General features: G+C 51.1%; 1 protein-coding gene across 2 annotated transcripts in view; it reads right to left on the bottom strand.

Moving 5' to 3' along the window:
• The window catches only part of PRTG (protogenin), a 230,503-nt gene that overhangs the window by 24,838 nt on the left and 193,332 nt on the right, over positions 1–12,333 (bottom strand). For both annotated transcript variants that reach the window (XM_085644135.1, XM_085644136.1), the window contains one exon: positions 5,925–6,052. In XM_085644135.1, the coding sequence (XP_085500261.1) occupies positions 5,925–6,052 (128 nt within the window). The remainder of the gene's footprint in view (positions 1–5,924; positions 6,053–12,333) is intronic.

Raw genomic sequence — 12,333 nt, 5'->3', positions numbered from 1 at the left:
GTTTTTAGCTCGCCTACGGAGGCTCTGAAATGCCATAATCAACTGCAGGTATTGCAAGCAGGGCTCCACACAGAGAGTTGCTCGAGACGCAGTTGTTTGCTTCAGATAGCCCTAACCTATGCCTGAACCCCCGCCCAACACAGGAGCTCAGAGTGCAGTGTCGGTGCTTGCTCTCCAGCCCCCTCTCCAATGCCCTGCTATCCAAGTTGTACAAGGAGCAGGATCACACAATAACGGGAAGCGGTCCGCCCTGGGAGGAGAAGACCTACCACTAACTTTGTGGACCATACTCAAGACCCAATCACAGAGATGTGCTCGGAGGACCTGTTCAGTAGAAAGAGGCAGCATGGCCACTGTGTCACAGACTTGGAAGTCTTACTTTTGTACGAGAGTGACCTGCCTCAAGAAACACACTAACTCAGTAAACTCACTCAGCGAGAAGATTTCGAATGATCCCCGCTCCCTATGGATAATGTGGGCCACAGAAAGTACCATATTATGAAGTGTGTAGAGAAGATAACATCATATCAACATCTGGAGTTGCATTTCTGATCAAGATGGGGCTTGGGCCTTCCGTTTGTTTTTTTTTTGATCATTAATGTTACTGATTTATATTCTATTGTGAAGATAAAAACCTACATTCCGGGCACTAAAATTGCATAACTCTGTGGCCACAGAGATTTCCATATAATTATGGGTTTGCCGCACTTGCCACATAATCATTGGTTGATTGTGAATAGTATTTTGCATAGGATTTGGTGAAAGAGTTTCAAGTATTTTCCATTATATTGTGGTACTTTTTATACCAGTACGTTTTTAAATGCCTGTTTCCTGTTGAGCTGTGGTCCTTTCTATATCAGCACTTGTTTAAATATCAAACTATATAAACAATAATGCCATACAATGTGCCTCAGAGTTTGCTCAGAATATATGCAGCATAATTTGTCTCTCCTCGCTACGTAAATTAATGAACATGGTGCATAATTTTGACCTCCGTTTCCTCCGAATTTCACGGGTGCTAAACAAAATCTCTGGCTAAAAACTCCAGTTTATTTAGTGCTATTTTATAGCGTAGCGCTGTATCTCAGTTTCTAGCCAATTCTCATCTCCCAGGTTAAGCTCTGACTGCTCAGCCTAAATAGTATCCCTTTTCATAAGTGCATCACTGCCCAACGACCCATGACACCAGAAGTGACGTACGAGTTACTTACCTTCGGTAACGATGTATCTGGTAGAGACGATACTAGCCGCATATTCCTTCACGTAGAATTATTCCCATGCGTGAGACTGGATCCGGAAACTTTTTGCCACAGCATCCCTGCGCGCCAGGCGCGGGGCGACATCACGCGACTCCGTCCAGGCACCGTCCGCGTACGTGACGTCAGCGAGGTCACATAAGACCCGCTCCCGGCACGCCTACGTCAGTTTTCTTCGGAGAACTTTTCTGCACCACAACGCAGAACCACCAGATTAAAAACTGTGGAAGCATGGGAACAGTGTGCGAAGAGCAGAAAAATTGGAAAGAAACGGTGACCAACAACACCACCAGAGTAGTGCTAACACCGCAGAACCCAAGGGCAGGGAAAGAAGAAGAACAAGCAGAACCCTGCGCAGTCACCCTGCCAGCACATAGACAACCTCCCACCCCTGTGCCCCGGAGGCAAAGAACATGCGTACAAGTCATGGCACATGTAGGCAACCCACCCCCTCATCCTGGGCAAGGAATGGGACCAGTCCCAAGACAGACAGGGACAACAAACTTCCAAGCCACCCCAACCTAAAGGGCAACCACCCACAAGGACAAGGGCAAGACATGGCCAGAGGACCTTCAAACCAGAGGATAGCAAAGGAAGGAAGGGAGGGGAGGAGGACAAGGATAGAAGCAATCCCCCCCAAACCTGGAGTAGGCCAGAGCAGCAGGGCACCGGCGCACCGGAACCCCATCCTCCAAAGAACCAAGGGAGGAATGAACCGCCCCCAGGCGGAGCCACCCGTCAAGAACAAGGAAGGCACTCACAGGAGACACAGCCCCCCACCGGGAGGCGAGCACCAAAGACCAACCCAAGGGTCCTCGCAGAATAGGGGAGGAAGGGCGGGCTGTGAAGGAGTCTGCGGCTAGAATCGTCTCTACCAGATACATCGTTACCGAAGGTAAGTAACTCGTACATCTGATAAGACTACTAGCCGCAGATTCCTTCACGTAGAATAGATACCCAAGCAATACACCCTGGGAAGGAGGGTCTGCGAAAGGACCCCACCAGCCAATGCAGAACAGAGGGCCCCACAGGGGACCAGATCTGTGGACCAGGTAGAACCTCGCCCCTGCCAGGCCAAGAGAACCCCCACAAGCAGAACCCCACCGACCCCAAGGGGACGTAGGTGGGAAAGAAGGCTGAAGAGGCTCGTACACTCACAGCAGAGGAACCAAGGGCAAGGACTGCGAGGCCGAAGCACCTCACTCCCCCACAAGGCAACATAGCTTCCGCCAAATGCCAAGACAGGAAGACGGAAGAAAAAGAAGCCTAGAGGGCCCAAGGAAACTAGGGAGAAGAAGGCGAGCCCATTCCAGATGGAGAGCAGCCTGCCAGCCAGAACAAGCCGGCAGTCAAGGCCAGAAGCAAGAAGAACAGCCCGAGGCCCCAGGAAGGCAGAGTAGGCGACGCCTGGCAAGGGAGAACACAGGGACAAACCAGACCGCAGAGCGGGAGCAGGGAGAGGCCCGGGCCACCACCACGAGTGGCCGTGCACACGACCTCAGGAAGCAAAAGCAACCTACGTAAACACCATGGAGAACAGGTACCCGAAGGCGACCAGAACCCTCCAGTAGAGCGCAAGCCATATGACAGCCACCATAACCCCACATCGGGCACGTGAAGTCCCAAGATATGGGAACCCTCTTTGGAAGAACTTCCGCAGCAGAGGAAGAAACAAAAGAACCACGGGGAAAAAAAAGCACCCCCCCCTGCAGGCTTGACAGCAGCCCAAGCAAAGCAGAAGGCCCAATCTCAGGGCCAAGTCTGTGCAACAACTCCTGCAAAACTCACACACAACAACAAAAGGGCAGTCCAGCAGCCAACAATGCCAAAGTCCCAAGGAAAGACGTAAACGGCCAGAAAAACCTATTCCACAACCATAACAGCCGGCCTAAGAAGGCCCAGAAGCAACCCTAACTCAGAGTCACTGAGGAGGGGACGGAGGAGGAGGAGGACAAGGCGGAGAATGACGACGGAGCCCTGCCACGAGCCTCTGGATGGCGGAGCATGGAACAACAGACTGCCATCAAATGGGAGATCAATGAGCCTCTCCCGAATATTCACGGGGAAGACGCCGTCCCGAAGCCAAGCATGGAGATGGAGAGCGACTGAGGAAGTCATGGCCCGGCCCAGCGTCTCAGAGACATCGAGAGCGGGGAATAAACGCCGCAAGCTCCCGGACATCCAATGCATGATGCCACAAATCCACCTGAGCAGACTCCTGGGACGCTGCAGACCCTAGTGACTCAGCCGAGTCCCACAAACAGGAGGAGGCCCTAGCCAGCACACACAAGGTGTTAAGGGCCCGCAGGTCGAGGCGAAAATGTTGCGTCCCCAAGTGTCCAGCCAGCGGGCCTCTCTGGACGGCGGAGCCAACAGGGAGGGAAAAGCAGTCCGCAAAAGGGGGCTTGCGGCTGAGGGGTGAATGGACAGGCACGCCGGGTCACACGGCGTCGGAAGGTGCCGATGCAGAAGATGCGGAGGCCCCGGGTCCCCGGAGGCTGTACGCCTCCAAGCCCCCGTCAAGGCAGAAAGGAGCGAACCTTCAAAGGGAAGCAAGATTTCCCTCCCACCAGAGCCCTGGTGGAAGACCTCCAACAGATGGTCCACCGGAAAGTGAGCCACCGGGTCACCCATGCGTAGGATACCCACAGCCGTGGACACTGCGTGAGTGAAGGCCGCACCCGCATCCGTAGAGCCCCGCGGTGGAGAAAGCAGCTCCTCCGTGGGCGACGGCTGCAAACTAAGGCGGCTGTCCCCAAGGCCAAGCGGGGCGGGCAAGGGCCAGACCTGGAAGTCAAGAGGAGCCGAAGAATGAGGGACCTGCCGCTCTTCCGACAATCACCTCTGCCTCAGGAAGGGCGGGGAGCCGCCCTTCGACACTGGTGAAAAGGACACCACACGGTGACCAGTCCCCGGGGAGGACGATACCAATATGCAGCCTGCCTCCGGAGAAGAAGGAGCATCCGAAGACGAATCCACGTTACGACCCCTACGCAGAGCCGTGAAGTCCGCTGCTTCAGGCAGGACACCGGCGCCATCCGGCGTCACAGGGCAAGGGACCTCCAAGTCACCCCGCACCGGAGACCGGAGTAGAGCTGGAGCCGCACCGGCCCCAGAGCGGCGCCGGGACGGCGCCGGCCCGACTCCCAGCGAGGCAACCACCTGCGTGGGGGAATGGGACGGGCCCGGGGAGAGGCCCGAAGCCCTCCGCCGGCCGCGGCCAAGAAGGAGGCAAAGGTCGCCCTGCAATCCCTGTGGCGGCGCCAGGGACGATACAACCTCCGACTTGCCCTCCAACGAGGCAGCTGCCTGTGAGGAGGTACAAGAGAGGCCCAGAGAGGGGCGAGGGGTCCGCCCTCGACCCAGAGCAGGACGAGGAGAGTCCACCGACTCCTGTGGCTCCGTACGGTCCAGCTGCTGCCGGCGCCGTAGCGGCGTCACCTCGGCCGTAGACAGGACCACCCTGCCAATGGACCGAGAGGGGCTCAAGGATGCGACTCGAGCCCCGGCAACCTCCCGCGACACCACAGGGACCCCCGCAGGAGTTTGCGGCGAGGCAGAGATGCCGTGGCCTGAAGGAGGTGCCCCAGAGGAGCCGCACCCCAACAGCACCACATCCTGGTGGCGCCGCGGAGGGCCCTGCGCAGGGCGAGGGATCTGCCGACGCCCCAGGAGGGGAAGGAGGAGGAGCCGCCAGCGAGGCCTGCACCGCCGCCGCGCAAGTCTCCATCTGGACTCTCGATGCCCCAACACCGGGAAACGGTGGATAGGACGACACGCGGGGCCGCATCACCCGCAGAGAGTCTACGCCCCCAGTAGGCCGGAAACCAGCCCCCGGGGACGAACTGCGACACTTACCCACCGGGGAGCGACGCTCACGTGACATCGGAGAAAGGTGAGGACGACGACCACGGCCGGACCTGAAGCCGTCCGCCGAAGCAGACTGAGGGGAGGACGTCGACCTGGAGAGACGCGCCGAGAAGTTTCATTCGGCGCTCCTGCCGCGACTTCGGCTTCAACTTTTGGCACGCCGCACAATCTGTGGTGCTGTGATCCTCCCCCAAACACCACATGCAAATGAGGTGAGGGTCCGTCGCGGACATAAGACGCCCACAAAACGTGCAAGTTTTAAAGCCCGAAGGCATTCGCACACTGTTCCACCAAAGAAGAATGGAAGAAAGGGGGCCCTAAACAGGCCCGTAGCAAGGAATGGATCCGCGTTGCACGCGGAAAAGAAAAAAACTGACGTAGGCGTGCCAGGGTGGGTCTTATGTGACCTCGCTGACGTCACGTACGCGGATGATGCCTGGGCGGAGTCGCGTGATGTCACCCCGCCCCCCGGCGCACAGGGATGTTGTGGCAAAAAGTTTCCGGATCCAGTCTCACGCCTGGGGATAATTCTACGTGAAGGAATCTGCAGCTAGTAGTCTCTATCCAGATAGTAATTCACTTGCGAGCTGCCTGTAACCCTTATTTACAACCAGGACTGGAGAAAAGACCTAATTAACGGTCAGTGCTACACACTGAAAATCTATCACTTTCAAGTCAAAGATTTAATCAAACTTGAAAATGTACAAATCTAGAAGGAAAGCAGTAAATGAAGGATATTTAGAAGGCCCCAATAACGAGGCCTTCACAATGCGTGGATATGCTGAATGAGCCACTTACCTTCTGGAAGTGTGGTTTGGTAAACTACTGGACTCCAGGGGCTGGAAAGCTGATCCACATGCAGCCGCACAGCAAACTCATACTTGGTGTTCGCCGCTAGGCCTTGAACAACCAGGTGAGTCTCTAACCTGTGAATGAAAAACAACAATCATTTTAACGGGGCAGCTGCAATCGGTTTGAACTTCTCGGCCGATCTCTTCTTATAGAACCTGGGAGCTCTCTTAAACATAGGTTGCTCCCCTTTTCACGTCGCTGTTTGACCATAAACATCCTCAATGAAATAACTTTATATTAAAGGGCAAAAAAACACAACTGTATTTTGTGCCAGCCATGGCTTTTTAAGGTGTTCAGGTTGTTCAGCATTTTTTCATTTTATCATGGCTCCCAGCTCAAAGTGGAGATTCAACACAGAGAAAATTCAAATACATTATCTGGATATGTTGGGATCATGGATGTGGAACTTCTATAGCCCATGACGCCCAGGACATTGGGTCAAGGGCAATACGTTTTCATGTGTATTTTGTCCTTGGGACAAGTAGGCACAACCTCCTGCAGCACAAACCCTTTGGCTACCAGTTTGCAGTACCACATTATGGATCAGGAAAGGGCAATGTCTGCAGTTAAGGTAATATTTTTGTCCATATGTTAATGCTGTTCAAACTTGTCTTTATGGTTCATTAATTGAAAGCCTTTATTATTAGGGTGAGCTCTGTAAGTAAATGTTGTAAGCTCTGACTGCACTATTGACAGTGGTTCCAGTATAAAAATGTGTACACATGTTTTCAAAGTTTAGCAATATGAAGCTATGTATAATGCTCTTAGAATACTCTGATTTGATGCAAATATTTGCAAAAGCTTGAAAGCAAGATTGATTATTCTTTGCTTTCAAAATAAAATGTTCATTAAAAAATGAAAGCAGGAAAAAGAAAATGTCAATAAACTACTGTAAAATTTCAGGTACCATTTCTTTGCAGCATCATTTAGTAACGTGTCGATGCATGCTAGTATTTCTCAAAAATATTCATAATGAAAAATCATTGTAACCAGTCCAATAAGATTATGGGAAACAAAAATAAACAAACCATTGGCAAAGCCAGTAGGTCTGAAATTGGTGGTCAACCTTTTAGTTTTGTCAATTGCTTTGGCATGCTTTTCGTAAAACCTTATTGGCGTGGGAACTGCCGGGCCCTCACCATTATAACAAACATTGGCAATAGCAAAAAAAATTGGTTTAAAAAAGCACACACTGCTACAGTAGTTACTGGAACTGAACAAAACTACTTTGTGTGCCAGTATGCTCCTAGTGACATAGCAGAATGTTGTCACTCACAGCGAAGCCAGCCGATACAGAGAGAGAGACAGAGTTTTAATAAACACAAAAGGTCATGGTCAACGCTAGACCAAATTAGGGGGCCATTTATTAAAGAAAGTCTTGAAAGTGCACCCATGGTATATGTCCTTGCATTAAGTGCAACTATACAGCTTTCGTGAATTCCCAAGAATTTACAGAAGTAGGACAAGAAATAGTACTTTTAGAAAATATTTGTGAACTGCATTTTAGCATGAGTAAATATGCATGTGTAGATGTGCTCATGCAAAAATCTGAGTGTTTGCAAGTTCACTTTCCCTCCAACCACTTTTTTCCCAACTTTGGAAGAAGGTTTACTTCTGCCATTGTCAGGAGAAAATTGCCAACATATCTCAGTATGTGAAAAGATTAGAGAACAGTTGTTGAAAACCCTTAAAACATGCAAGTAAGTAGGTTTGCACAGACTCAAAAGGGCATTCTAACCCTGGAACTATTGCCGACTACTACCTTCAGCCACAGTATGTAGATCTGCAGATACTTGGTAACATAAGGGGATTGCAAGTATTTTAACACTACTATGGTATGAGCCCTGGCATAATCAGAGCTGTTATCTAATGAGAATGCTTCCATAATTTGTCGCCGCACTATATGGCACCAAAGAGACAAGTGGATTTTGTTACAGGACAAGAACAAATGTTACTTACCTGTAAACTGTGGTTCTCCAGTATTAGTGTCTTTCATAGATTCACATGCTTTAATATTCCCCGTTGTCGAAGTGGGAGTCCCGCGGTATATAAAAAGCAATAAGTATCATGTATATACATATACATACATAACCACACAATAGCATATACATATCCAAATAAACTTTATATATATATAATTCAAAATAACATATCAAGTGAAAATACCATAGGATAGTATTGACACATAGGAAAGCATTGAGAAAAAAGAATCACTTTACTGACATATCCTTGTCGTTTTATAGTCCAAACTCTAGCCAATCAGGCGCAAACACTCTCTAGAACCTTCTCCTCAGAGGCTCAGGCCCTCAGATTTTCGTAGCACAAGAGTGACAAAAGAGTCTAATGAGGAGAAGAGAGCCTCTGAGGGGAGGAGGGTGGGTCGCATGTGAATCTATGAAAGACACCAATACTGGAGAACCACAGTTTTCAGGTAAGTAACATTTGTTCTTCTCCAGTATTGGGGTGTCTTTCATAGATTCACATGCTTGAATAGAATAGTGAGCAGTAAGCAGCAACCGGCTGACAAGGCCGTATTAATATTGCATGAAATACCATGACAATGTATTTAATACGCAATTGAGAATACCCAAGGAGGAGGGAAGTAGCAGAGGCTCACCTTATTTAAACAGATTCCGTAGAACTGCTTGTTTCACAGCCGTGTCCGCTTCATTAATCGACTCCAGGTAGTAGTGCTTCGTGAACGTGTGCCTGCTGGACCACGTAGCTGCCCGGCAAATCTGATGAATGGGTACACCAGCGAACAGGGCAGTGGAAGAGGACATTGCTCTCGTTGAATGAGCCCTTACTCCAGAAGAAAGAGGCTTGCCAGCCCTTTGATGGCAAAAGGAGATTGCTGAAGAAACCCAACGGGCAATCGTGGGCTTGGAAACCGACTGCCCTTTACAAGTGCGACCGTAGGCCACAAACAGCTGATCCGACTTGCGAAAAGATTGTGTTCTGCTGATGTAAAATTTAAGACACCTCTTTAAGTCCAAAGAGTGTAGACTCTGCTCCGCTGGAGACTGCGGATGCGGGAAAAAGGTTTTCAAGATTACTGGTTCATTGAGATGAAAATCGGATGGTACTTTAGGCATGAAAGCCGGATTAGTGTGGAGAATTACACAGTCTGATCTGAATTGAAGAAACGGAGGTTGTATTGTAAAGGCGTGAATGTCACTGACTCTGCGGGAGGAAGTCAGTGCAAGGAGGAGGGCCACTTTACAAGTTAAGAATTTGAAATCCGCCGAATGGATTGGCTCAAAGGGCGCCTTCATGAGCTGAGCCAATACGATGTTAAGACGCGACGTGGGTGGAGGACGCCGAATGGGCGGGAACATTCGGAAGAGACCCTTGAAAAATTGCTGTATTACTCTAGATGAATAGAGAGAGGACGAAAGCGAGATATTGCCGCTAGAAAGACCTTTAAGGTAGAGTGTGACAGTCCAGACTGCGCTAACTGCAGGAAGTACGGCAGAATGTGTTCCGGGGAGGCGTGCACTGGATGTATGTGGACCGACGCACACCAAAGACAAAGTCGCTTATAAGTTTTCACTATGGAGGGCGCCCTCGCCCTAGCTAACACCTCCCTGCAGGCTGGTGTAATGTTCAAATGAGCAAATTCAAGGTGCTCAGGTTCCAACCTGACAAGCTGAGTGAACTGGGATTCGGATGGCATATCCGCCCGTCGTTCATTGTTAGACGGTCCGGCCTCGGGTGAAGAAGGATGGGTTCGCATTGGGAGAGGAGGAGCAACTCCGAGAACCATGCCTGCCGAGGCCACCGTGGAGCTATGAGGAGCATCTGGCACGGTTGTTGCCGCATCTTCCGCAACACTCGAGGAATCAGAGGGATCGGCGGAAAAGCGTACGCAAAGATCCTGTACCAATTTATCGAAAGGGCATTTCCGCACGACCCTTTGTGGGGAAACCAGCTTGCGTAGGACTGGCATTTGCTGTTCTGTGGGGTTGCGAAAAGGTCGATAGTCGGGCGACCCCAAAGGCCGAAGACAAAGTCTAGAGTCGGCTGGTGCAATTCCCCACTCGTGGGTCGATGACGTTGACCGACTGAGTGCATCCGCCAAATTATTGGAAATGCCGGGCAGGTGAACTGCCAGGAGCGTAATCCGATGGACTATGGCCCAACTCCAAATCCTCTGAGCCAGTCGGGAAAGCAGCGGAGATCTTGTCCCGCCCTGCTTGTTCAGGTAGTGCATGCAGGTGGTGTTGTCCGTCTGAATGAGGACTGACTCCCCCTGGAGCTGGAGGTGGAAGGATTTCAACGCCAAGAAAATGGCCATCAGCTCCAATCTGTTGATGTGCCAGGAACGCTGAACCATTGTCCACTTGCCCTTGACGGATAAATCTTGAAGATGTCCGCCCCATCCTTCCATGGATGCGTCCGTGGTAAGAACGAGCTCTGGGGCTGTCGTTAGAAAAGATGTTCCCGCTGCGATGTTGGAAGGACGAGTTCACCAATGCAGCGCCTGAGCCATGCGGGCTGTCACCACGAGCTGGTCGTTGAAGGAACCGGAGACCTGACGCCACTGCTTGTCCAATTCATCCTGAATGGTACGACTCCTCAGTCTGCAATGTGGGATCAAAACGATGCATGAGGACGCCATCCCCAGAAAGGACTTTAATGTGCGGACTGAAACTGACTGCTTTGCTGCGATGGAGCTTGCAAGCTGTCGAATCCGTGTTTGCCGCTCTGCAGAGGCAAAGGCCATAGCCCTGCTCGTATCGATGGTAGCACCGAGAAAGGTCTTTAACAGAGCTGGCGTGAGCTGAGACTTTTGCAAGTTGATCGACAAGCCCAGAGACTGAAACAGAGTGAGACAGCGCTGAGTATCGAGGGCCGCTTGGTGGGAGGATTGAGATTTGATGAGACAATCGTCCAAATACGGGAATATTTGTATGCCCGTTAGTCTCAAATGGGCCACCACCGGGGCCAGGATTTTTGTGAAGACCCGCGGAGCTGAGCGGAGGCCGAAGGGCAGGACCTTGAATTGGAAATCCCTGTGACCTACACGAAAACGTAAGTACTTCCTGTGGCGTGGAATTATGGGCACATGGAAGTAAGCATCCTGAAGGTCGATTGTCGTTATGAAATCGCCCTGAGAGAAGAATTGAAGGATGTCCTTTAGCGTGAGCATGCGGAATGATAGGTCCTTGAGAAATTTGTTGAGCGACCTTAGATCGAGGATGGGGCGCCACTCCCCAGATTTCTTTAGTATGAGGAAAAAACGGGATAGAACCCCAACCCCTTTTGTGATTTCGGAACTACTTCGATGGCCCCTTTTTTGAGCATTATCTGGATTTGGTTGAAAAGTTCTTTGAGGTGAGCGGGAGGAGGTCCGGATGGAGAGGTGTGTGGGGAAACCTTTATAAACTCTAGGGCATGGCCCCTTGAAATAATGTCCAAAACCCAGCGGTCCGAAGTGATTGAGGACCAATTCGAAAAGAACTGGGAGATTCGTCCTCCAACTGGAGAAAGGGAAAAACTGGAAAGTCATTGTTTTTTGGAAGAGTTTACCCTGTAATTGGATTTTCCTCTATAAGATTTGCCAGACTGCTGCCTGTAAGACTGTTGTGGCTGTGAGGAATAACGTTGTTGTGCTTGGTTGTAGGAGCGGTACTGGGAAGAAGACCCACGAAAGGAAGAGGAGGTGCCGCGGCCGTGCGCACCCCGAAAGGGCTGCTTCCGGAACTGGAGAGTGCAGAGGGAGCGAGCCGTCTCCGTGTCCTTCTTGATGGCTTCCAAAGCGTCCTCCACATGCTGGCCGAACAAAGATTCTCCGTCATACGGCATGTCCAGAATCTTGGCCTGAACCTCTTAACGGAACGAGGTGGAACAAAGCCAACCCTGTCCTCTTAAAACAGCCGCTCCAGCCAATTGACGAAAACCCGTGGAGGCAATGTCGACGGAGCAGTCTATTTCGGAGGATGCCCTCTCACTCTCTTGCAGGATCTTTAGAGCTTCCGCTCTAGAATCTTCTGGGATAAGCTTAACCAAAGCCGCCACGTCCGACCACATTTGTCGATCGTAACGACCGAGGATGGCCAAAGAGTTTGCTACTCGGACTGTTGTTGAAGCCATGGTCGAAAACTTTTTGCCAATGGCATCCAGGCGGCGGCCGTCACGATCCGGAGGTGACGGATTCTTGGAGCGACGTTGCGCCGCCTGGGTGATCACCGAGTCTGGCTTAGGCTGAGACACTAAGCAAGCTGGGGAAGACTCCGGGGCCTTGTACTTCTTCTCCAATCGCGGGCGCACAGCCGGGATGGAGTTCGGCGTTTTCATTAGTTTAATGCCCTCGTTTCAGATAAAGTCTATAATGGGCACGGCTCGTACCCGT

Source organism: Triturus cristatus, chromosome 3_1 (assembly GCF_964204655.1).
Source record: "Triturus cristatus chromosome 3_1, aTriCri1.1, whole genome shotgun sequence".
Taxonomy (NCBI): Eukaryota; Metazoa; Chordata; class Amphibia; order Caudata; family Salamandridae; genus Triturus; species Triturus cristatus.
The sequence above is the reverse complement of the archived record's forward strand: the minus strand, read 5'-3'. Positions and strand labels throughout refer to the sequence as shown.